Source organism: Spea bombifrons, chromosome 10 (assembly GCF_027358695.1).
Source record: "Spea bombifrons isolate aSpeBom1 chromosome 10, aSpeBom1.2.pri, whole genome shotgun sequence".
Lineage (NCBI taxonomy): Eukaryota > Metazoa > Chordata > Amphibia > Anura > Pelobatidae > Spea > Spea bombifrons.
Genome location: NC_071096.1, coordinates 13685434 through 13707547, shown reverse-complemented (window position 1 = coordinate 13707547; position 22114 = coordinate 13685434). Strand labels below are relative to the sequence as shown.

At 41.4% G+C, this 22114-nt stretch overlaps 1 protein-coding gene across 2 annotated transcripts in view; it reads right to left on the bottom strand.

The window, feature by feature from the left end:
* The window catches only part of CRACR2B (calcium release activated channel regulator 2B), a 247844-nt gene extending 226048 nt beyond the window's left edge, over positions 1–21796 (bottom strand). For both annotated transcript variants that reach the window (XM_053448622.1, XM_053448621.1), the window contains exons 1-8: positions 21736–21796; positions 5071–5302; positions 3898–4009; positions 3256–3424; positions 2831–2977; positions 2428–2518; positions 2065–2160; positions 546–733 (exon numbers count right to left, since the gene is read on the bottom strand). In XM_053448622.1, the coding sequence (XP_053304597.1) occupies positions 546–733; positions 2065–2160; positions 2428–2518; positions 2831–2977; positions 3256–3424; positions 3898–4009; positions 5071–5256 (989 nt within the window). In that variant the 5' untranslated portion in view covers positions 5257–5302; positions 21736–21796. The remainder of the gene's footprint in view (positions 1–545; positions 734–2064; positions 2161–2427; positions 2519–2830; positions 2978–3255; positions 3425–3897; positions 4010–5070; positions 5303–21735) is intronic.
* Between the last annotated feature and the right edge of the window lie 318 nt (positions 21797–22114).

The window sequence follows — 22114 nt, the reverse complement described above, 5'->3', positions numbered from 1 at the left end:
TCATAGTTTTAAAATATTTTATTTTGCAATGTATGTGACCAGCCAGCAGGGGGAGCCATTGGGGATCCCAGCAGGGCATGGACAGGGTCTCTCCTCTCCTCCAAAGACCTTCTAGTGAGTGTCAGCATCGACGCCTACCGGAAAACGAATGCCCGACCAGGCATTCGTATGATGGTGTACCTGTACTCGCACCGAGCACCGTTACCCCTGATTTGTTGGCTCTGCTGACAGGGGAGAGTCAAGGTTGTCATTAGGCAGCCTGATCTCCTGTGGAGCAGAAGGGACATGTCCTGTTTTTATTGATAAATATAAACAACCATGACAGTTCCTGGCTTGTTATTCTTTTAGCTGGTAGCATTGGTTTACAATTGAATACAGCTGGTGGGATGTTCATGAAGCTTGCAAGGAGGGCCCTATTTACCTAACGAATCAGTCCCTCTTAGTCTGTCAATTCTAGTTTTGTCAGACACTTTGAATATATGTATTCTCAGAAGCATTGAGTAAATTGTGAGATAATAATAATAAACACATATATATGTTTTCACTTTTTCTTGCGCTCTTGTTCCTCTTGCTCTTGCATACGCAGTTGCTGCAGGTTGGTTTGCGCCTTCTCCAGGTCACCTTTGGTTTTCTCCAGTTGTTCGATGAGGTCTTCATTGAGTTGCTTTAGGCGGTCATTTTGCACTCGAGTTTCAAGCTGCTCACTGTTGATTGAATGCAGCTGTTTTTCCAGCTGTGGAAGATAGGGAGACATTGACAAGGCTAGAGCTTTAATGGGACTTTACAAAGCACAAAGTACAAGAAGGTAAAAAGTAACAAAAAAGACATCCAGGTACGGTCTAGGCAGGAGTGGTGTGTGACAGGGCAGAACATGCTGGATATGGGAGAAGAATAGGTGAGGCTAATGTATATCTCTCACCAAGCCAAAAATCAAGTCTAGCCGAACCATAACATCAAATAAGGTAGTTACAGCGGACTACACGGAAGCCGGATCCTGTCCACCAGGTGGCCAGACCTCCCTTTCACTGGTGTTTCTTATGTAAAATGCACATTGCTGGGCTGCAGTAAAACCGCTGTTGCCCGGGGCCATAGTACATAATATTGGGCATACCCTGTATCCTGCAGAGTTGGCTAGATGCCCATTCAATGTGCATGCTTTGCCCACACACAATACCGTTGAGGATTTGTTGATGAACGAGCTAGCGCATGGTTTATCGGCTAATAAACCCTTACAAAAAAATTACTGCAGTTTTTCTGAAGTAAGATTTTTTTGGGCATGAAAAAACTTTTACTGCAGTATTACTGCACATTTACTGCAGTTTTACTGCATTTGTACTTCACTGTACTGCAGTTTTATTGCGGGATTACTGCACATTTACTGCACTTTTTTTTATACTGCAAACCTACAGTTGCACTTCAATGTACTGCAACTTTATTGCATTTGTACTTCCATACAAAAATAACTGCAGTACAGTGAAGTACAAATGCAGTAATACTGTAGTAAAAGTGCAGTATTGCAGTTTTTTCATGTCCAAAAAACTGCAGTAATTTTTTCGTAAGCGAATACTTTGGAGGACAGTATTTATTGTGTGCAAGTAAAACATGCATCAGTACATTTTATGTTTCTAAATCACTTGAGAATAATTTGACTGCGGTGGTTTGAAATTCTGATTATATATATGTGTTTTATAAAAGATAACACTGTTGTTTTGTAATTGTTATATGTATGTTTGAATCAGCATAATGACTGTTCATGGATCGTGGTGTCTTCATGGATATAATCAGGATTAGGCTATGTATGGCCTCGGTGTTGCTTGTACAATGAATGGGCTGGTGGCAGGTTTCTCTAGGGAGCAGAAGACCAAGCTTGCTTCCTCATGGCCCTTGTGTGACTTCTGCCATGTGGGAAGCTTATCGGAGATCTGTATCAGTAGAGACATATCATCTTACTCCCCTCAACCACCTTAACTTTAATATGAATCAAGTTTGTTGTGTAGGAGCCCAACCCTTAACGGCGGCCTTTGGTAAGGCGAGTTAGGTGAATAGGTCATTTATGGACCATACCTGTTTCTGTCGCAGAACAATACAATCAAGCTCTTGTTCCTTCCTTGCCAGCTCTCTCTGCAGAGCTGTGTGTCTGTCTTGATGCTTGCTAGAGCCCTGTGCAAGTAAAGAAAGGTTATAAAAGAAGAAGACTCCTGATATAGCATATGTCTTTCCTTAAATAATTACCCATGCTGAGATGTGGGAAGAATATTTGTTTGTCCTGGTTCTCTTTGGAACCCATTTCTAATTAAATCAAACTCCAGTATTATAAGCACACAAGTCAGTCACTATCTTTCCATGTGTTTGTGTGTATGGAGATTTTGTGTGCCCGTTAGGATTTCAAGGGCTGTTGATGATCACGCATTATGCAGAAGAGAATACCTTTCTGAGAAGTCGTTCTCTTTCTACTTTGATCTGCTGCTCCATCTCCTCATATAGACACCTGACTTCCCGTCCATGATCAATTTCCTTCCTGTGGCATTATAAATATGACATCCTTATGTGTGCCACCACACTTTTGTATGAATTACACAAATCACACAATCCTGCCTTTCTACACTGAAATAAACAATAGGCTGGTTAACCAAATTCAACATTCAAATCAAAGCTAGAAATCAAGAGACTACTGCTGAAAACCCAAGACCTGATCTGTCAAAATATATATATATATTTCACTCATGAAGAACCGAAGAACCATTTTCAGCCATGATCAATAATAGATGATGTAATAGTAAGGTGAATAAAAGTTAATAAAGCCGGGGGTACCTCTAAGGCTAATACACACCGTTTCAGAGCCTGCTCCAGGGTCTCTTTCTCATGATGCACATCACGGATATAAGAAGATACGCGGTAGAGGAAGTCCTCAAAGTTACCCAGGAGCTCTGGACGCTCCTTTCGTAAACGGTTCCACAAATCACGGACCTCTTTGTGGCTAATAAAGAGTGTTGGACACCATTAGGTAAGAAATAACATTCCAAGGAGTAGCTATAATTCACACTACACTCATTTATGAACAGATGCTGCTGAAAAGTGTTGATGTCAATGTAACCACAAAAAGTCAATAAAGTAAATTGGCTCAATTTGCACAAACTATTAAATTGTGCATCCTATTTACATCATATAATTACACGAGTTAGCTCAGAAACAATATAAGATGAATAAATCTTTCGGGGGAAATTGATATAAAGCATGATGGTATTATGGACTCACTCCTGGAACACTCTCGCAGCTCCCAGTTGCTCCATGGTTGCGTAGAAAAGCATTTCCTCAGCATCATCATCGTCAGGCCCATCCGACCACCCAGATTCAAAGGTCTCCTCCAGCACAGACTGCTCTCCTCCATCTCCTTCTGGGGGGAGGCTGACCCCAAGCAACTTCCCTGAGTAGAAATGTGTAGAAAAGAGCCAAGGGAGTAGAAAGGCAGGGCTGAGATGAGACGGCTAGCTGTCTTACCAGAAGTGGAGCAGGCTAATGGAGGTCCAGGTTTATGCTACAGTCTATGATTATTTTGGCCACCACCTCTCCTCCCCAATTTCTATAAGTGCCCTCTGTAATACCAGTTGATCTTGAATAAGGTAACAATAAGATATGTGCCCCTTCTCTTCTTCGTCACAGTTTTCCGAAGTATGCGCCATCGTAAACCAGCAAGGAAAAATAAATGAGAAGCTTTTGTTCCCCCAATGGATCATCAAGACAATGCCAGAGAAGATGCAGAGCTAAGAGGGACTTGAGACAGGTACCCCCTGTGCAACAGTCACATCTGTGTCACGTGTGGTACAAGTAACATGAGCTCAGTGTCAGACGGGTGGAAATATAAAATAAAAAGCACAGGATGGTCAACTGAGATCTTACCAAGCCCCAGGCTGAACTCCACAGGTGTGAGGTAGCCATTATTACTCTGATCCAGGCTATCAAACACGGCTTCCAGCTGCTCCGGGGTGAGGGGTAACTCATTCTGCAACCGCTGCAAAGATTCATGGAGGTTATCGTCAAATACCATCAATCACACTGTCAAGGCCGTTACTGCAGGTTCACTTGCCAGATTTTCATCCACATACACATAAAATGCATGATTTCTGCTTCTTTTTGTACTTTTCTATGTCTTTTTTTTATTAAATGCTAATTTAATCTATTAAAGGTGCTGTTTCAATTAAAACATTAAAACATTCATTGCACTTACCAGATCTGTTGCTTTATTCTATTGTCTGATAAAAACAGCAGTAACTTCTAAAGGACTTTGCTTTAGTGTTTATGGATAACCTTTCAGTGCCCGTTTTGTGTCACAAGACAAGATTTTCCAGCCAAAGGGTTTGGACATTTGCAGAAATTATGATTTTAATGTTACATTTCAAAATGTGTATTTCTCCCTGATTACTCATTATAATTAAGTAATCAAGTAAAACAGATTGCTTCCATTACCCTGGAGCCTGGGCTGACCATCTAGCACACCCGGCAAATGCCGACAGCCCCACATACTGCAGCGCGTGGCCACCGGCTGGTTATAACCGGCTGCACTCTACGAGAGCATGAACATGTAACTCGCTTGTGGGGCTTTGTAAGGATCCTGGGATTTGAAAATATATATCGCTTATCAGCGATATTGTAAAAAATGTAAAATGTGTGCATACAGTGCAATGTAGAGGGAAGACGAGCTTTATGGTAACCTCAACCACTGCCCCCTGTGCACCATGTCTTTTGAATAAGCTATCTTCGTTGTTCTCATGCTTCCAATGTCTTACGGATATATCATCCTATAATGAGTTCTGATTTATTTTCAGTATAGGGATTCCAGCGGCCAGCGTGCCTAGGGGTGTCTGGAATGTAAGAGTATAAATGTATTTTTTCGATCTTACTTGCACATGTTTACATTTGGTTGTCCTCTACAGTGTTGTGTCTCTAAATATGTTATCTGTAATTCCCAGTGTCATTGCGTAAGATTTCTATGAGACTTTTTGATCACCTTGGTTTCCCATGCGCCATATTTATCATCTATAAAACTGATCTAAATACCAGAGGGCACTTTACCTGTAGGTCTCGCTTTGTGATTAACCCTTTCTCCTCTTTATCACAGAGCTGGAAGAGTTCATGGGCTTTTCCCATCATTTCCTGAGGTTCACTGATCAAGGGAGAAGGTGTTCTGTTTGCGCTTTTGTACCCCCTTTTTAACCTTTGGCTTGGGGAGGACCTTCCTGGAGTCTCCCTTTGATCCATATCCGAGAAAAGGGGTAGCGTACTTTTACCTCAGTTCCGGAAATCACTGCAAAAGGCAGAATACAAAATATTATATAAGAAATATGAGGAAATAGAATAGAAACATTCAAAGCACTCAAATGATAAGGTGAGTTTATTTCACGCAGGCAACGTTTCGACACACAGGTCTTTCTCAAGCCTGAGTGCTGCATTCCAACCTTTCTTTCTTTGTTTGTGGATATGTCACCCAAAGTGAATTCACATTAAATAACCCTCCAAAGAAATGACTCTATTTACTAAAAGTATCACAAGTTATTTGGACGATCCTGCGGAATCTGCCGGCACTTTATAAAGAAATGCAATTAATATCCATTCCTGCATTGAAGCAAACAACACAACATTTTCACGCATACAGGTGAAGACCAAGGAGAACGCTAGACTAGATGCGCTGAATAGTTCTTATCTGCAGTCAAATCTTACGTTTCTTACTATCTATTGTCTTTGTTTCTTGCTCCTTATGTAGCAATAGTAAATTACCACCAGAGGGCGCCAGAGTATGATGCCAGGCTCTCTTTAATCAGAGGGGTTGAGAGAAGGGAAAAGCTTTTTGGAGCTCTCTGGGTCACAGAGCGACCCAGACCAGCTCCCGCTGCATCCTCTAAGCATCGTTATTATTAGGTTAAAATTACAAAAAAAAACATATAATATTTTCAGGATAAAATTACTAAAAATAAAATGAAGCTTTAAATAATATCAGCAAATATTATACTTGAGCACAGAATTAAACATTTCATAAAACTCTGTTTTTTATGATTGTTGTCAGTGACATTAAACAAAAGCAGGGGAACAGCCGTAGCATAAATAGGCCGGTTTGGGATCAGCGATCTCCCTTGTTACCAGCCGATCTGCCGCTCCAGTTGATGGAGATGCCCACCTGCATGAGCATGAAAACCCACACAAATAGCATTGGCGGCCGCAGGCCTGAAAGTGTCGGGGCTATCTCTTCGTACCCAGTCTGGCCCTGGGCAAATGGGGGGGGGGCAAATAAATACTGAAATAACCCATTTATCTTTATGTCATCTTTATCTGATTTTTACATGGAAAACACCTTGCCACCTGTGGGAAAGTATTAACACATGCATGGTAAATTCTGGCCAGGTGCAATAAAATACCACTAACATGTGTGACGGCCATCTACCTACCTACGATCTATGTTATTTAAAATAAAAAAAAAAAGAACGAAACTATCATTTTCTGTGTTCTGTAACCTGTAATGTGTGGCATAGAATGAATTACGTCAGGGGACTGTGTTATTCCTGTGTTGGGTAAATACTCAGCCAGCCAAAAGGCAGGGAAGAACCCGAGCGCTAGAATTCTGTTTCCTCCATCCACAGAAAGAAAAAAAAGGTAATAAACATTAAATTAGCATTAAGAGCACCAGAGATCAATAACGATCAATTACCTTCTCTACAAAACGTCCCAGGGAATTTAAAACGCCGAGCACTGCAGGCAAATATTGATGCCAGAGGGCTGTGGCTGTGATTAATGGATAACCCCCTTAGTCTCCTTTAAGTGTTCTATAATCCTGGAGATACTTTAATAACGTTCTCTTTGAAGGGTGTAACCTAATATTGGCCGGGTAATCTAACAGCAAACACGCTAGCAGCACAGGTAATGACTCTCACCTTATTTCAGGGATTCTACGTATTGGACATTGCAAACGCACGCAAAAGAGAAACAAGGAAGGGAATGGCTACGCATCATGGGATTTATAGTCCCCAACAGCTGGGGAGGCAAGGTTGTATAACCATGTATTTAACATGCCTATGCTGATTACACATAATAATAAAGTATGTTAAATTGATTTAAACACATAAATAAGGCGATGCGGGGTGTAAAAAAGGTCATATAATAACCATTCGGCCCATCTAATTACTGTAAAGACCCAACATTTATCAGTCCTTGGTTTAGTTTTATGCCTGTCCCATACATGTTAAAATTCCCTGCCATGTTCGCATCTGCCACTTCTGCTGGTATGCTGTTCCACTTATCTACCACCCTCTGAGTAAAGTAAGACTTCCGTATGTTAACATCGAAGCCTCCGACCCTCTAGTTTTGGATTATGACCTCTTGTTCTAACATTTAAAATGTGTACATGTCCAAATCTGATGCAAAGTATCCAATAAATACTTAAATACTTAAGAAAAGAGCTATATGATCCTGAGCGAAGCATGCATACACGTCCGGCCTTTTCTATAACGCTCTGGTGTCCGGGATACACTAGGGAAACATTTACTAATACTTTCTAAACACCAACATGGAAAGTAAAATAAAGCTATTGTTCGGGACTCACGCAACCTGCATCCAGTTCTACTCGGCCAATGATGCAGAACAGAGAATACAACGTGGAAGAGAACTTTCCACCGGTCTGCTGGCCGTTCTTTTGTCACGTAAGATGTCATTTACTATTTACCAACCCAGACAAATTGAACATTTTCCTGAAAGAACACATACAGAGTTCAAGAGCAAATCTGTGCGACGCGGTAACGCAGTATCTTATATATCAGATATATGTCTTCATGCATACGTGGCCTGGTGGCTCGGCTCCTCTGCTCCCTGGGAACTGTTGGGCCACCAGAATACCTGAGAACATTCTAAATGAGCAGAGACTCTTGACATATTAACTCTTTAGTAGCCCATTATATGCAATGATTCACCAAATGTGTTAACCAAATGGTCTCAAGGAAACCTTCATTTCTCATTATTTAAAGATACATTACATTGAGTCACCTGCATTCAAGCAGGGATATCAGCCGCAGCATACTGGCAGTAAAGGCACCGATTGGGTGTCTCGTATATGATCACAGCAGCGTAGAATAGGAAGGAGTCAGTTTCAGCCTGTGTGGCCCTGAGAATCTGCCCTTTCATTGCGAGACCTTGAGATTGGGGCAAAAACTCTGAGACTCCGGGTCAAACCCTGAGAGCTCCCAGGTATGGACCAGGAAGTGCCTGTCTACTATGTTGCCGTTTTCAATTTTTATTTCACACCTCGCTTACCTCTCCGTGGCTACTCGTTGCTAAAATACGCTTGGCACATTGGCCACTTTCCCCATTTGACCAGCGATTGCCGCGCTGCATTATATGACTCTTTATACGCTATGATCTACGAATGCCTTCCTCTGATCACATCTGCCGTGACTCTTTGTCTTGCACATCAATGCAAAGAACTTTCACGTCAATGCATTTCTTGTAATGTGAAAATGAAACCGTCTATTTGTGAAATGACTTCCAGAAGTATGACCATACCTGGGAACCTTCCGGGGCTGGCCCCAGATCTCCCCACTCCTGGTCCTTCTAGAAACATACAAACCCTTCGGCTCAACAAGTCTGCACAATGCTTACTTGGATTTCTATCCGTTGTATGTTTTACTTTACTCACTGTATTCATCGCAACCACTTCTGCTGGAAGGCTGTCCCACTTATGTACCACCCTCTCAGTAAACTTATAATGCATGCATGCTTCTGACCGTCTAGTTTTAGCTCATGACACGTCTTCAAATTTCTCTTTCTTTTAAGTTTATAAGAAAAGTATATGGGGAGGTGTTGAAGGAACCAATGCTATCGGCTAGCTCACAAACCTAAACATAAGTATTTACAATAAAAGAGAAACCCACTTAATGCATTAAGTTGGCAAAAAGTTGGCATTAATGTTGTTAATGACTATATATACACACACACAAACACCTGTTGTTTCTGTATGTCGTCTTGTTATGTTATATACTAATTGTTATGTCCTGTCTACCCTTAGTACAACGCTGAGGAATCTGATGGCGATATATAAAACAATAAATAATATACATATATATATATATATATATATACATACATCTTAAATCTATGAACTGTATCATTTGTGTTAATTAAGTTTAGCCCAACTTGTGTCCCATCTGATAAGGAGGCTGAGGGTCCCACGAGGAGGAGACGCTCACACACGGCCTTCATCGTGTCTCATCTCAAACACTACAGCAGCGGGATTGAATCAGTTGGAGACACGATTTCCTTGTGATCATGTGACCCGACGTCCTCACTATATCCTGATTGCAACACCAAGCAAATAACTCATTTCCATCTCAGCCGCAGAGAGCAAAGGTTCATACTACATTCCCGGGTCTATGACAAATGTTTACATACGCTCACATAAAACTGGGGTCACAAAAATAAAGATCACATATCTTGGAATGTCGATTTTGTATTTCAATATTAAAAAAATATAGATCGTACGTCACATTCTGAATTACCTAAATCAAAACCAGGGTTGGCCAAGGGCAACCATAACAACTCAATTCTATACATTTTGTACTTATAAATATAAATAATAAATAAGTATATTAAAAAAAATACAGGCTGACGGTACATGATGGTGACATGAAGACAGAAAACAATTGGTAACAATTTCATTCTTCGTATGTATTCAACTAGCATTTGCCGGAATCAGTGACGGTGTGAGGACGGAGGAGGACGGCGGGAAAGCTCACTCACAGTTAAGAGTGAGTGTGTGTTAGTGTGTTTCTTGGTTTGTTCTTAGAACTGATTTTTAGTTCCATGAACATAGAATACAAATTGTTTGTAAGTTATTTCTAACATGAGTCGATACGTAGGGCATAGAGTATTTTATCTAATCCCTAGTAGGCATACTATTCTTAAAGAGAAGCTCCCATTAGTTTTGTATTACTAGCATCACATTATAAGTGAGTTTTCGAGAATATTGTGCTGATTTCTTTTTTTAAAACAGATGTCATTTTTTATAGCTACAGATTAACCATTTGTATGCGTTCCACCGCTATTATCACAGGCCAATCTACTAGACAAACTCCATGACTCCTTATCATACTGCCTGCGGGAAACAATAAAATGGCCCAGTTCTAATCAACACACCATATTGACTAATGAAAGTCTATGGAGGAAAGGACTTGATTGGACAAGAAGAGATCCTTCAGAATTGCTATAAACACTGATGAGATGGTTGGGCAGGTCAAGACACCAAAAATATCATGACTGCCTGCAATAACAGCCTCTAGATGCGCAGATAAAGGAATTACATAAAAACAGGTTTTTACATAGCAGACGTACCCTGAGCTGTTATCTACTCTAACAATCTTCTAAAGAGATCACGATCATCAAAAAAAAACATCTGATCACTCTAAGAATTAGCATAGAACAGACAGAAAACTGTGACTCTAATCAAATAGACATCAACTACCAAGGTGACCAGCGGCACGGCCTATGTGACCTCCAGACATGCCTCGAAAGATGATGTGTGTTTACGTATTATATGTGCCTAGCCACTGATGGCTGAAGCCCACATTCACCTTGATGGCATAATAGTTTGCTGATATCCAGAAAATGGATGAACATTTTGGAGTTTTAGTTCCAAAAGAGTCACTTGATTGCACCTCACTCCAACCAAGCATCTATGTTCATTTATAGAACTTGCAAAGACACAAGCATAGCCGGCCTTAGGCGTTGGTGCGCCCTGTGCGGACTACTCCTCTGGCGCCTCCCCCTCACTACCCCCCCTCTGCCCCTTCAAACTACCCCCCCTGCCCCTTCAAACTACACCCCCCCCTTTGCCCCTTCAAACTACCCCCCCCTGCCCCTTCAAACTACACCCCCCCTCTGCCCCTTCAAACTACACCCCCCCTGCCCCTTCAAACTACACCCCCCCTCTGCCCCTTCAAATTACACCCCCCCCTCTGCCCCTTCAAACTACACCCCCCTCTGCCCCTTCAAACTACACCCCCCTCTGCCCCTTTAAACTACACCCCCCCTCTGTCCCTTCAAACTACACCCCCCCCCCCTCTGCCCCTTCAAACTACACCCCCCCCCCTCACTTACCTTGTTGCCGGAGTCCTGCGGTGAGAGCGGGAGGCATCCGTCTTCTCGCTCTGCCGCGGTGCCGGCATTTCATGTTAAGTGCCGGAATAGTCCGGCGCTCAACATGAGATGCCGGCACCGCGACGAAGTCACGGAGAGTAAGGGGCGTTGAGCGGTTGCTGAGAACTCCACGAGCAAGCGCTCGGCGCCCCTGCCTGGGACTTAGATTAAAGCATCGGTTTTTTTAAAAACTTTATTTAACATGAATGATGTTAAATAAAGTTAAAAAACCCCCCAAAAAACCCCGATGTTTTAAGTTAAGTCCCGGGCAGGCGGCCCTGCTACCCTGCGGTCGCACAGGTCGCACACCCCTAAGGCCGGCCCTGGACACAAGGTTCGGCCAGGGACTATGGAAACTAATCAGAGGCTGGGCATACTAGATGGCTTGAATGGTTCTTGTCTGCCGTCGCATTCTATGTTATAAGTACTATATTACAAACTTGGTCTAAAGCCTTTGGTAATGAAGGAGTTAAGATTCCCACCATGGCCGTCGTGCACTTGTCACTCTGCAGCGTCACTGTGTGTATTTGGACAAGAACAGATAAGTAAATAGAGCTTTGGAAAGTTTTCGTGCTTTGGAACGCGTGGCTTGGTCACTGCAGCTACCACCAGTTCTAGAAAACCGTACGACAATAGAAAGCTAACGACAAAAATCCAAACTTCTGAAATATATTTCCGAGATCTTTCTTAGGTCTTCTATTAAGACATTAGTCGTCTCCGCAGTAATAAAAGATGTAATGACATCTACTGCCAAAACGCACCAAACACCAAAGTCTACTGTATTTCTGTAATTTCAAAGTTACCGTAATTAAAATTTAACTTTTTTGGTAAAAGAAACACATTTTTGAAGTCCAGAGGTATCAACTTAAACAAACCTTATATGAACAGGAATAGCATGTTCTATTTTTGCTTAGTAGATACAGGAACCCAGACAAGAAGAGTGCGAGGCTTAATTGCTTCCCCCACTCATAATTTTAAAACGGTACCAGGAAAACTGAATAAAGTATTCCTGTATGTAGAAGGATCTCGGTCGTATCAATTATATATACGGTATATACTATATGTACAAAAGAATTGGGACACCTGACCATTACACCAGCAGAGACTTCTATGACATTGCTTTCTCAATACATAGACATTAATATGTAGTCGGTCCCCCCTTTGCAGCTATAACAGCTTCCACTCTTATGGGAAGGATTTCCACAAGATTTTGGAGAGTTTCTGTGGGAATTTTGTCCGTTCATACAGTAGAGCATTTGTGGGGTCCGGCACTGATGTTGGATGAGAAGACCCTGCTCGCAATCTTGGTTACAGTTCATCCCAAAGATGTTCAATGGGGTTGAGGTCAGGGCTCTGTGTGGCCGGTCACGTTCTTCCACACCAAACTCATCCAATTATATATATATATATATATAATGACTAAGTGCATGAGGTTTGTTTAGGAATGAGGACTGTTTTTAACAATAATTGTGGAGAATGGCTTTGATGGGAGCCGATACAAGTGTAACACAACTTACTCCACTACGAGAACTTACAGGTTTGTCAGGTCAAACGAACAATGTATAGACACCTGCCATCTCTACTGGCGGAATAAAAGGGTATATTATTAAACAAGAACAACAAGGGTGTGCATGGAACAAGAATTTTCACCCTTGGAATTAAATGAGAGGCTTATACTCAAATCCCTTCAACCGTTTCAGTGCCTGGGGTCAGGACACATCTTTCCGTGAGTCTGGGCCAGTTTCTGTAGTTTTGCTGTAGTTTATAACTACTTATACTTTACGTAGGGAAGCTCATATTTATTTTTCAGGACAAGTTAAACTTTAAGATTTTAAGATTTAAGATAATCCATGCAATTGATTACTAGATATAATGATAAAACCAAAAAAAAACATAATTTTGTCCCGATTATTTTCCCATATATGCCAGACCGGATAGGAAACCAGATAACTCCTACCCTATTAGTAGTATATATATATGTGTATATATATATATATATATATATATATTCCTTATGGAAGAGATCCTGTATAACATAGATTACATATATATATATATATAACGCTAGGAGGGGAACCTACAGCACAACCACCTATGAGATACAGAGCATCTTGGATTCATTTTGACAAACGTATATGGTTAACACTGAAAGGGTTAAAGGTGCTGTTTTACCTATTATGCTTAATTTAACACTTTTGTCATTAAATGCAGAATTAGAAACATGGTTATTTATATTGTTGAGTGTGCTAAACTTTCCCGGAAATAAATCTGTAAAAAGGAAAACAGGTTATGTGACTTTCTAAATTAGTGTTATAGTGTAAAATGGTGTTTTGTGGAAAAAAAATGTTTTGTGCTAGGATTATGAATAACTAAATAATAACAAAGTTTTTTTTCATTTTGGGATATGTTATAATGGTACCGCCTGAAGCCGACATCATGCTCTTTAGGGTGTGGGGTCAATGTTTCTTCTATGTTTGTTACCTCTAATTTCAATACCAAAGCTAATAGCTAACCTGCAAAGAAATTATCTATTTTGAACCCTAGATGCAATGACAAAAAAAGCAGCTCCCTGAGAAATGTTGTAAGAATTATCTGCAGAATTAGAATGAAACCTCCGTTATTTTTGGGCACGTAGGGAAACTCTGCAGGGCTGACAAGAGGAATCAAGGCTCAGGTTAGGATGCATTGTCAGACTCTTATCACTCACAAAAAGTATATTGTGTCCCTTACTGTCGATGACCAGTGAGTATATATATATCTAGGTATATATATATATATATATATATATATATAAGAGAGAGAGACTAGGTCCTGGTACAGCTTTACGCAGACACCTAGACTATTGTGGCATGCAGCCCATGTCTCCAGCAGCAACATTAAAGCAGTGGACTGGCCATAAGTACTGTGATAATGACACAGGACAAAGCCACTGGCTCACCAACCATTTGCCTGGTGTGCCCGATGGCTAGGCCGGTCCTGCTAGACACGTTCAAGAAATTTGAACCTAATATCTTTGTCGGCTCAGTTGGTATTAAGAGTCCAGTTCTACTGTCAATAGCCTGCCTACTAGTCCCTTAAGCACAAAGAGACACAAAATCAACAATACGTAACTATTGTGCTATTGTATCTACATTTATAGTAATTGAGAACTCTCGAGCAACCAGGTCTATAGGTGAAAGTCATCTAGAATAAGACTAAAGGCAGTGGCATATTGTGGCCTCGAGCAGCGGGTCTAGTGGTGTGGCGCTTCCTCTAACACAAAAATGTTTAAAAATGACTAACTTTAGAAAAATCACTTGATGAAAAAATAATTGATGAAAATTTGCAATAATTGACCCCAATATGCCCTTCAGGTGCACTGGTGGCAGACCTAATATATCCAGTCCCAATATTCACATAAAGAAGACTGTCTTTGTTACGCATCTCTCTGGATCAGGATTCTTTGTCCTAATAGTGCCGGGTTATGTGAGTTGCAGATCTAGAGCTGCAGCTTCTCCGGAAAGTAATTTTTGTTGAATTTTCAGCGTTAATGAATGCATACGTAAGTACGAACATTGCATTCTTTGTTGGAGAGGCTGTCTGGGACACTAGCGTGTCCCTTTAAGTGGTAATTCCTACAACAAGGACATTTGTTGAGGTGTTTGAATGATGTTCTTTGTTATTGCTCTTATCGCATTATTGTGAAGGTGTAGGGAATTTAGTAGATCAGGTTAAGGATCATCCATTTGCACCTATGAATTGTCTTCTGTTCTGTTCTGCATAAAAACTAGTGTTGTATTTGGATTGCAGGAGTTTATAGCAAACATCACATTGTTGAGTGTGCCAATTTTGGTCTGATGTGTTATTTGGCAGGCATTCAATAGCATTGTATATCAAGGAAAACAGAACAGATATTTAATTGTGAGATAAAAAAGAATTTTTGATGTGAATGCAAGCCATATATTTATAATCAATATTATAATAATTTGCCACTTATGATTATGACTCTAACTTGGCATCTTGAAAGACCTGAACCTCAGATGTTCCATCTACAGAGCGCTCGGGTTAGCCAGTGGTTTTGATGTAGTAAATGTGACTGAGACCCGTACTCGGACTGAGTAGCTCCGCCATAGATATCTTCCTTGTCTCTGCTCAAGGGATTAACCCTTCATGTTTCCCCGAGCACTAGCCGAGACTTAGTGTAGGGGTAAAACATAAATGACTGTATTGAGGACAGCACAGGCATTTATACACACAAACATGATAGGATTAACGGTATAATCTCATCACCTCCCAGACGGCCCGGCGCCTCCATACAGTTCTATGGCCAGCAATGCCCACCTGAAAAAGAGCCGCTATTTTGGGGCGATCCCGAGGGAGCTGAGTCAATCCCGGGGTACCATTGGAGAGCTCAGGGTCAGAAGATATTATGGTCCAAAAAGCAACGTGATCTGACATCGGGACCCTGAGCGACAGCGTCCGCAGCTACCCTGGGAATAGCGCGATAGCCGGACCAGAGTTCCATGGCCGCGGCTGGGTAACCCCGTTCCTCCAGATTGGTAATAAAAAACAGAGTTCCCAAATGAGCTCCCTCTCAGTGACCACCACCGATGTTCGTAGCGACACAGTTTCAATTGTCGACGGGCATTGCTGGGATCCAACCAACATTAGGGGTGTACAGGGTCCGTGAACCTTTAATCCTTGTGAAAACCACAGGGATGGGGTGCAACACAAGAGAACATAGGGTATAAACAGATGGGCTGTCAAAGTAAATGGATGGCAGAGCTTCCATTACAGGAGAGTGCTTGATCATTCTCCTGGATATAACTGAACGAAGACAGCGTCCTCTCATTGAGGCCTTAGACAGTTCTGGTACATTCGCCCATTTCCTACCCACACGTGTTTTGTCTTCAAAATCCTTCCTAATCCCAACTAAAACCACACGCTTGAGACACTTACCAACCGGGGTGGAAGCATATATGTATATATATATATATATATATATATATATATATTATTACAGGTTAAGGCAAATGTGTTTTTTAAGTTACATAAGCTTTCAGGACCTCAGAGGAAATGACATAGAATAGAGCTCAGTCAGTGGCGTATCTCGGCCTAGACTTAAGGTGGCAGATGCCCTTCTGCTGCATAGCAAGGAGATAATGCCCTAGTTGGGCAACCAGGTTCCCTGTAGCAATACTTTTCAGTGGATCACTGATCTCCAAAACTGGTGCATTAACACTAGTGGGGTGGGGGACTGCGACAAAACGGCACAGTCCTACGCAGTTTACTTCCGCCACCAGGCTCAGTGTGTTTGCAGTCTGTTTATAGTTGTGTGTAAAGAATACTAATGACAAATTCTGACCGCTGCTGTGATCATTAAAGTATATGAAAGTATTAGAATGTTTCTCTTGTGACTCCTTTAGCAGCATGGTCTTTCCATACTACATTTGGTATTGTACAATTTTGTATCAAAAATATGTTCTGCATTTGTTTAGGTGTATCTCTTAGCAACACAACACAATGTTACCAACAGCACGGATTAACGTCCCATTGTATGAGAGACACTGGAGGATTGGCACGTGTGACACAGAAACTTGTGGCAGACCTCACTTTGCAAAGCACTTGTCTGATTTCAAAGGTTTAATCCAACAAATTTAATCTTCTGAACATTCACGTGCGATCCGCTGTCCCGGACTTTTGATTATTGTTATTTAGATTCTATATAGTGCCACCATAATCCATAGCGCTGTACAATGAGTAGACAGGACATAACAAGTAGTATATAACATAATTGACTTACAGAGACAACAGGCGAGGAGGGCCCTGCTCGAGCAAGCTTACAATCTAGATCTTTTACTCTGAGACTGTGTTCCAGGCTCATCTTCTAGGTTTGGATCAGTACCGTTAGCCCCCACCACTAGTCCTATTTAGCCAGGGGTATCTGCATTGGTAACTGTTGACCATCCAAATAAAAAGGGAAATCAGGGAAGGAAAGATGAGCAGGGAATTTGGAGCCCAAAGAGGGACTGCTTCTCCTAAGTGCTGTCCGTTAGTTCTCACATCTAGCTTGTCTATAAAATCATGTGACTGAGCGCACCCAGACCTCTAGGATACGAGAAGGAAAAAGGGTGATGTTATGGTACGCTTTAACAATTTCTTTTACATATGGGTCAAATGATAATAAAACGTTTGCAAATGAGATTTATAGATGATAACAATATGTAGGAATGGTCAAGGGTCGTCCCAAGGCTGTAGAGTTCTACACCAATAAAGGGTGTCAGGGTGAATGGATGGTTCCCTCTTGGCAAGTAATGGTTCCATAAAGGTCATTATTAAGATTGGTTTTGTTGCCATCATTAGCAGTTAGAGTATTAAACAGTTAATATTTGAGTCATAACATTTCATTTCAATGCCCTAACAATGTATTGTGCATACGTTATACTATACTGCTATCTATACAGAATGTTCATCACACTAGATGTATATTATTCTAGCAACGTACAGAATTGTCATTTAAATAACTAATACATGTACTTCTCAACTGTGCATTAAGACCCAGCACTGTATGTAAACTCAAACATGTAAATTTCCGTGTAGACGTGTGCATGTAGCTCACAGGCAGATCTTCACCTCGGTTCTGTACATAATACACACAGTCGGGAGATTTGAATGTATCCGCAGAGTAATTGACCTACTGGCAGGAAAAGCTGTGATTTTATTGAACCTGCTTTGCATGGATTTGAATGTGTTTGAATGGTGGCATTAGAGGTTTGCTCTGCTGAACCCTCTCATTGCTTTTGTAGACTGCAGGGAAATTATTTTGATCAGAGACATACTTAGGTCAGAAAACAGAGAGAGTTACATAGTTGCATGGGTTGAGAAAAGACTTAAAGTCCATTGAGTTAAACCTTTTATTCCAATCTGTTGACCCAGAAGAAGGAACCCCCACCCTAAATGGCAATTTTATCCAAAATTGTCCTAAACAGTTAACACACATTCTTCACTTCAAAGGACTAACTTTCAATAAATTTTTTTAGTGAGGTGAGCATTCCTGGGAACCGTCCAGGTCTGACTCAGAGTCTCCAGGTGAAGAACTGCTTTCCAGGTTTCTTCTTTCTCTGGGTGTGGGAGCTATAATTGGAAACGCCCACTTCCCTCACAGACCACACCCACTAAAAGCTGTCTGGGGCTAGTCCTGTCCCTATGTGTGTTAACCCCACCCCTTCCAAAAACCACGCCCCCAGATGAGAAAAAGCTCCTGGTAGTTTTCCCTTGAGGCACCTCAATGCAGCTCAATGGAATTTACCCCCCAATCAGGAGGTAAAACACGGGGTGTTTATGATTCCACCCCCTCAGAAAATATATGTATGATGAATAATTATAAGGAAATAACTTACTGCACATGACTGTGGGGTAATAAACAAAACTATTTTATAGAATGGTGGAATTGGAAGTCATAGAGGAAATATACTTTAAGAATGTAATTATTTAAATATACAGTAAAGGATTTGGGGCAGGTGTTGGTGCATGCAAGATGCACACTAGATACACGATTCTCCCGGAGTGACACAAACCTAAAACCAGCCCAGCAATCTGGATACTCAAAGTGCAACCCCGGCTGCCCTCAGCTGATTCAACTCAATAAACCCCAATTCCTTGAGACTCTTTAAGTTCCAGGAACTCTAACCAAGCTGAAGAGTCATCGATTTAAATGCAGAACCAAACAGAATCCCGTCTGACAAAACCATATAATGTTCACTTACTTAGTTGAACACTGTCTGGTTTTCACCTGACAATCAACAACGTTTGAGTAATCCAATAGATTGTAAGCTCACAGGGTCAGGGCTCTCTTCTTTATCCGCACCATTATGTTGATGCATATAGTCAATGCTAATGTTAGGATTCCCTTCATTTTTGCAACAGTAGCTGTAAATAAAATTGAATGTGTAAAGGTAGAGCAAGTTAAGCTTTAGTCATCACCCCACATGGGATATGGTGATACTCAGCACTATTCTACAATGCAGCCCATTATGCAGGGGCTAGGTCACATGATCCCAATTCTTCTGTTAACAATAATAACACAGGAGCTATATAAACAGATTATAGGCCTGTGTAACTAATCGGCTTTATATGTCACGGGATTTAACAAAGCAGTCAGAGCACTCTGTCATTCAGCAACTTTGCAACCTGTAGCATGCGGTGGATGGCAGCGTAATCTCCCGGTGCACAGACTAATCACCTGAACGCTTACACCACGTCATCTTTCTAAATGTTTTCTAAGACAAGGTAAGTGAACTCATGTCCATTAATAGAAAGACACAAATATGGTGTCCGCAGAGCTTCCGCTGTACATAAGTTCCGGATTGGCCATCTGACACACCGGGCACAAGTCACTGGAGATGGAGGGTCCTGCGGCGGTGGCCACACGCTGGGAATACATAAAAGCATAAAGTGTGGCTTTGCGTATCCAGCTGGTGGCCACAAGTACATGATTTGGCGGCCGCTGGCCTTAAAGCGCCAAGGCTGTTAAGGCATCCCCAGTAGGCACCGGAGTACATGAGCCCGCTGCTCAGTCTGTCTTTGAGCTTTACAGAAGCAAAACCATAAGATGAGATCCAGCGGTGGTGTTTTTGTAAATAAGACAGAACTGGTAGTTAATAGATGCAGGTTTGGTGGTTTATCTCACACAATAATATATATTATACACAATGTGGGTTTTTTCAGTAACAGGTAAACTAGTTTACACCACATACCATTATAGAAACATACAACGTGCCGGCAGATAAGAAACATCCGGTTCATCTAGTCTGCCCAATTTCTGAACTTGTTCCTTAATCCCTGACCTTATCTTATATCTAGGGTTGCCTTATGTCTACCTCATGCATGATTAAAAACTCCTTCAATGTCTAAACCTCTACCACTTCTGCTGGAAAGCTCTCCCATGCATACACTACCCTCTCCGTAAATGAATATGTTCTGATATTACTCATTTTCCCCTCTAATTTAAAACAATGTCCTCTTGTTGTGGTAGTATTTCTCCTTTTAAACTAACTCTCTTCCTTTATGTTGTTGATTCCCTTTAATTATTTATATGTTTTTATCATATCCCCCCTGTCACGTCTTTCTTCCAGACTATATATATAAAGATCCTTTAACCTGTCCTGTCCAACATATCTATATCCTTCTGGAGATACGGTCTCTATTACTGTACACAATACTCCAAGTGAGGTCTCACCAGTGCTCTGTACAACGGCATGAGCTCTTCCCTCTATCTACTGCTAATACCTCTCGCTATACAACCAAGCATTCTGCTAGCATTTGCTGCTGCTCTATTGCATTGCCTGCCTGCCTGCCTTTAAATCCTCAGAAATAATTACCCCTAAATCCCTTTCCTCACACGCTGAGGTTAGGACAGTATCAAATATTCTATACTCTGCCCTTGGGTTTTTATGCCCCAGATGCGTTACTTTGCATTTATCCACATTAAATGCCAGTTGCCACAGCTCTGACCATTTCTCCAGTTTACCCAAATCATTTGCCATTTGGCTTCTTCCTCCAGGAACATCAACCCTGTGTCGTCAGCAAATAGACATACCTTTCCATCAAGACCATCTGCAATATCACTAGTAAAAATATTAAAGAGAATGGGTCCAAGTACAGATCCCTGAGGTACCCCACTGGTAACAAGACCTTGTTCTGAATATACGCCATTGACTACAACCCTCTGTTGTCTGTCACTCAGCTGCTGCCTGATCTGTTCAACAACATTGGGATCTAAACCCAGAGATTGCAGTTTATTTATAAGTCTTCTACATGGGACAGCCATACGTATACAAACAAAGCTTTCTCACGGGTCAGATGTATCCACTTTATACATTAAAATACTGCCTTAACTTTTTTGCATATTAATCAATCAAAAGTGTTCTAATATATGTAGTTCTACACGAAAACGCTAAATCAGATTGTTTCCAACATAAATAAGAATCTGGTCTAACGTTTGTGCCAATTTGTAACGATGACAATCCAGCACCTACAGTACTTATATTTTGTAAGGTGGTATAGCTTGTCAAGGTAGATTTGTATGAACAGGGTTAGTGGATATACAGAGTAGCACACCAGCCGAGGTGGCAGAGCGTAATACTGTATAGGAATTTCAAACGTACATTAGATCATTTCAGCACTATCTAGAAAATGAGGGTCTAGAATTAAGAGGAATTATAAATAAAGGCAAACAGAGCGTACATCTGTTTCAGGAAAACACGACTTTCTATGAACTGCACCGCATAATATGTAATAACCGCCTGCCACTCATGCGCGAAACCTTATCTCAGTAGGTGTGCTGTGTTTTATTACATGTTGAATCTTAGTAAATAAAAGCCGTGCCGCTTTACGTAAAACTGCAGGGTAACAGTATGTTTAACCTTTTAAATACCAATGTAACAGAAGTGCACCTTATGCTGTAAGTGGGGTCTCCAGATCTTGACTAGCTATAAAGTGCTGTATAGACCGCCTTTTGGATTGCAGACCCCCCCAAAAAGGAAACAATATCACCGAGTTAATGAGATCATGCCGATGCTTCCCTACCTGTACGCTGCACCTGCTGTTATTACAGCAGCGTCTCCCGGATCCTGTAAGTCTACACAGGGGGAGGGGCTTCGCTCACAGGGTGGGTCATGAAGCCCCGCCCACTAAATGCTGTCTCCCGAAGGAATTCAACACTCTCAGTTTAACCTCTGCCCTACCAGACCAACCTGCGCTTCTAGCCACCGAAGACTTCCCTAACATATTTTATTGCATCAACTTCTGGAATACTGTTCTCTTTAGTTAAAGCTGATACCTTTTATTGGGCCAACATAGAAAAATATATAATGCTACATAAGTTTTCAGGACCTCAGCGGTCTCTTCGTCAGATGGAAACTATTGTCGTATGTTGTTTGCTTATTTATAAACTGGCAGCACGTTT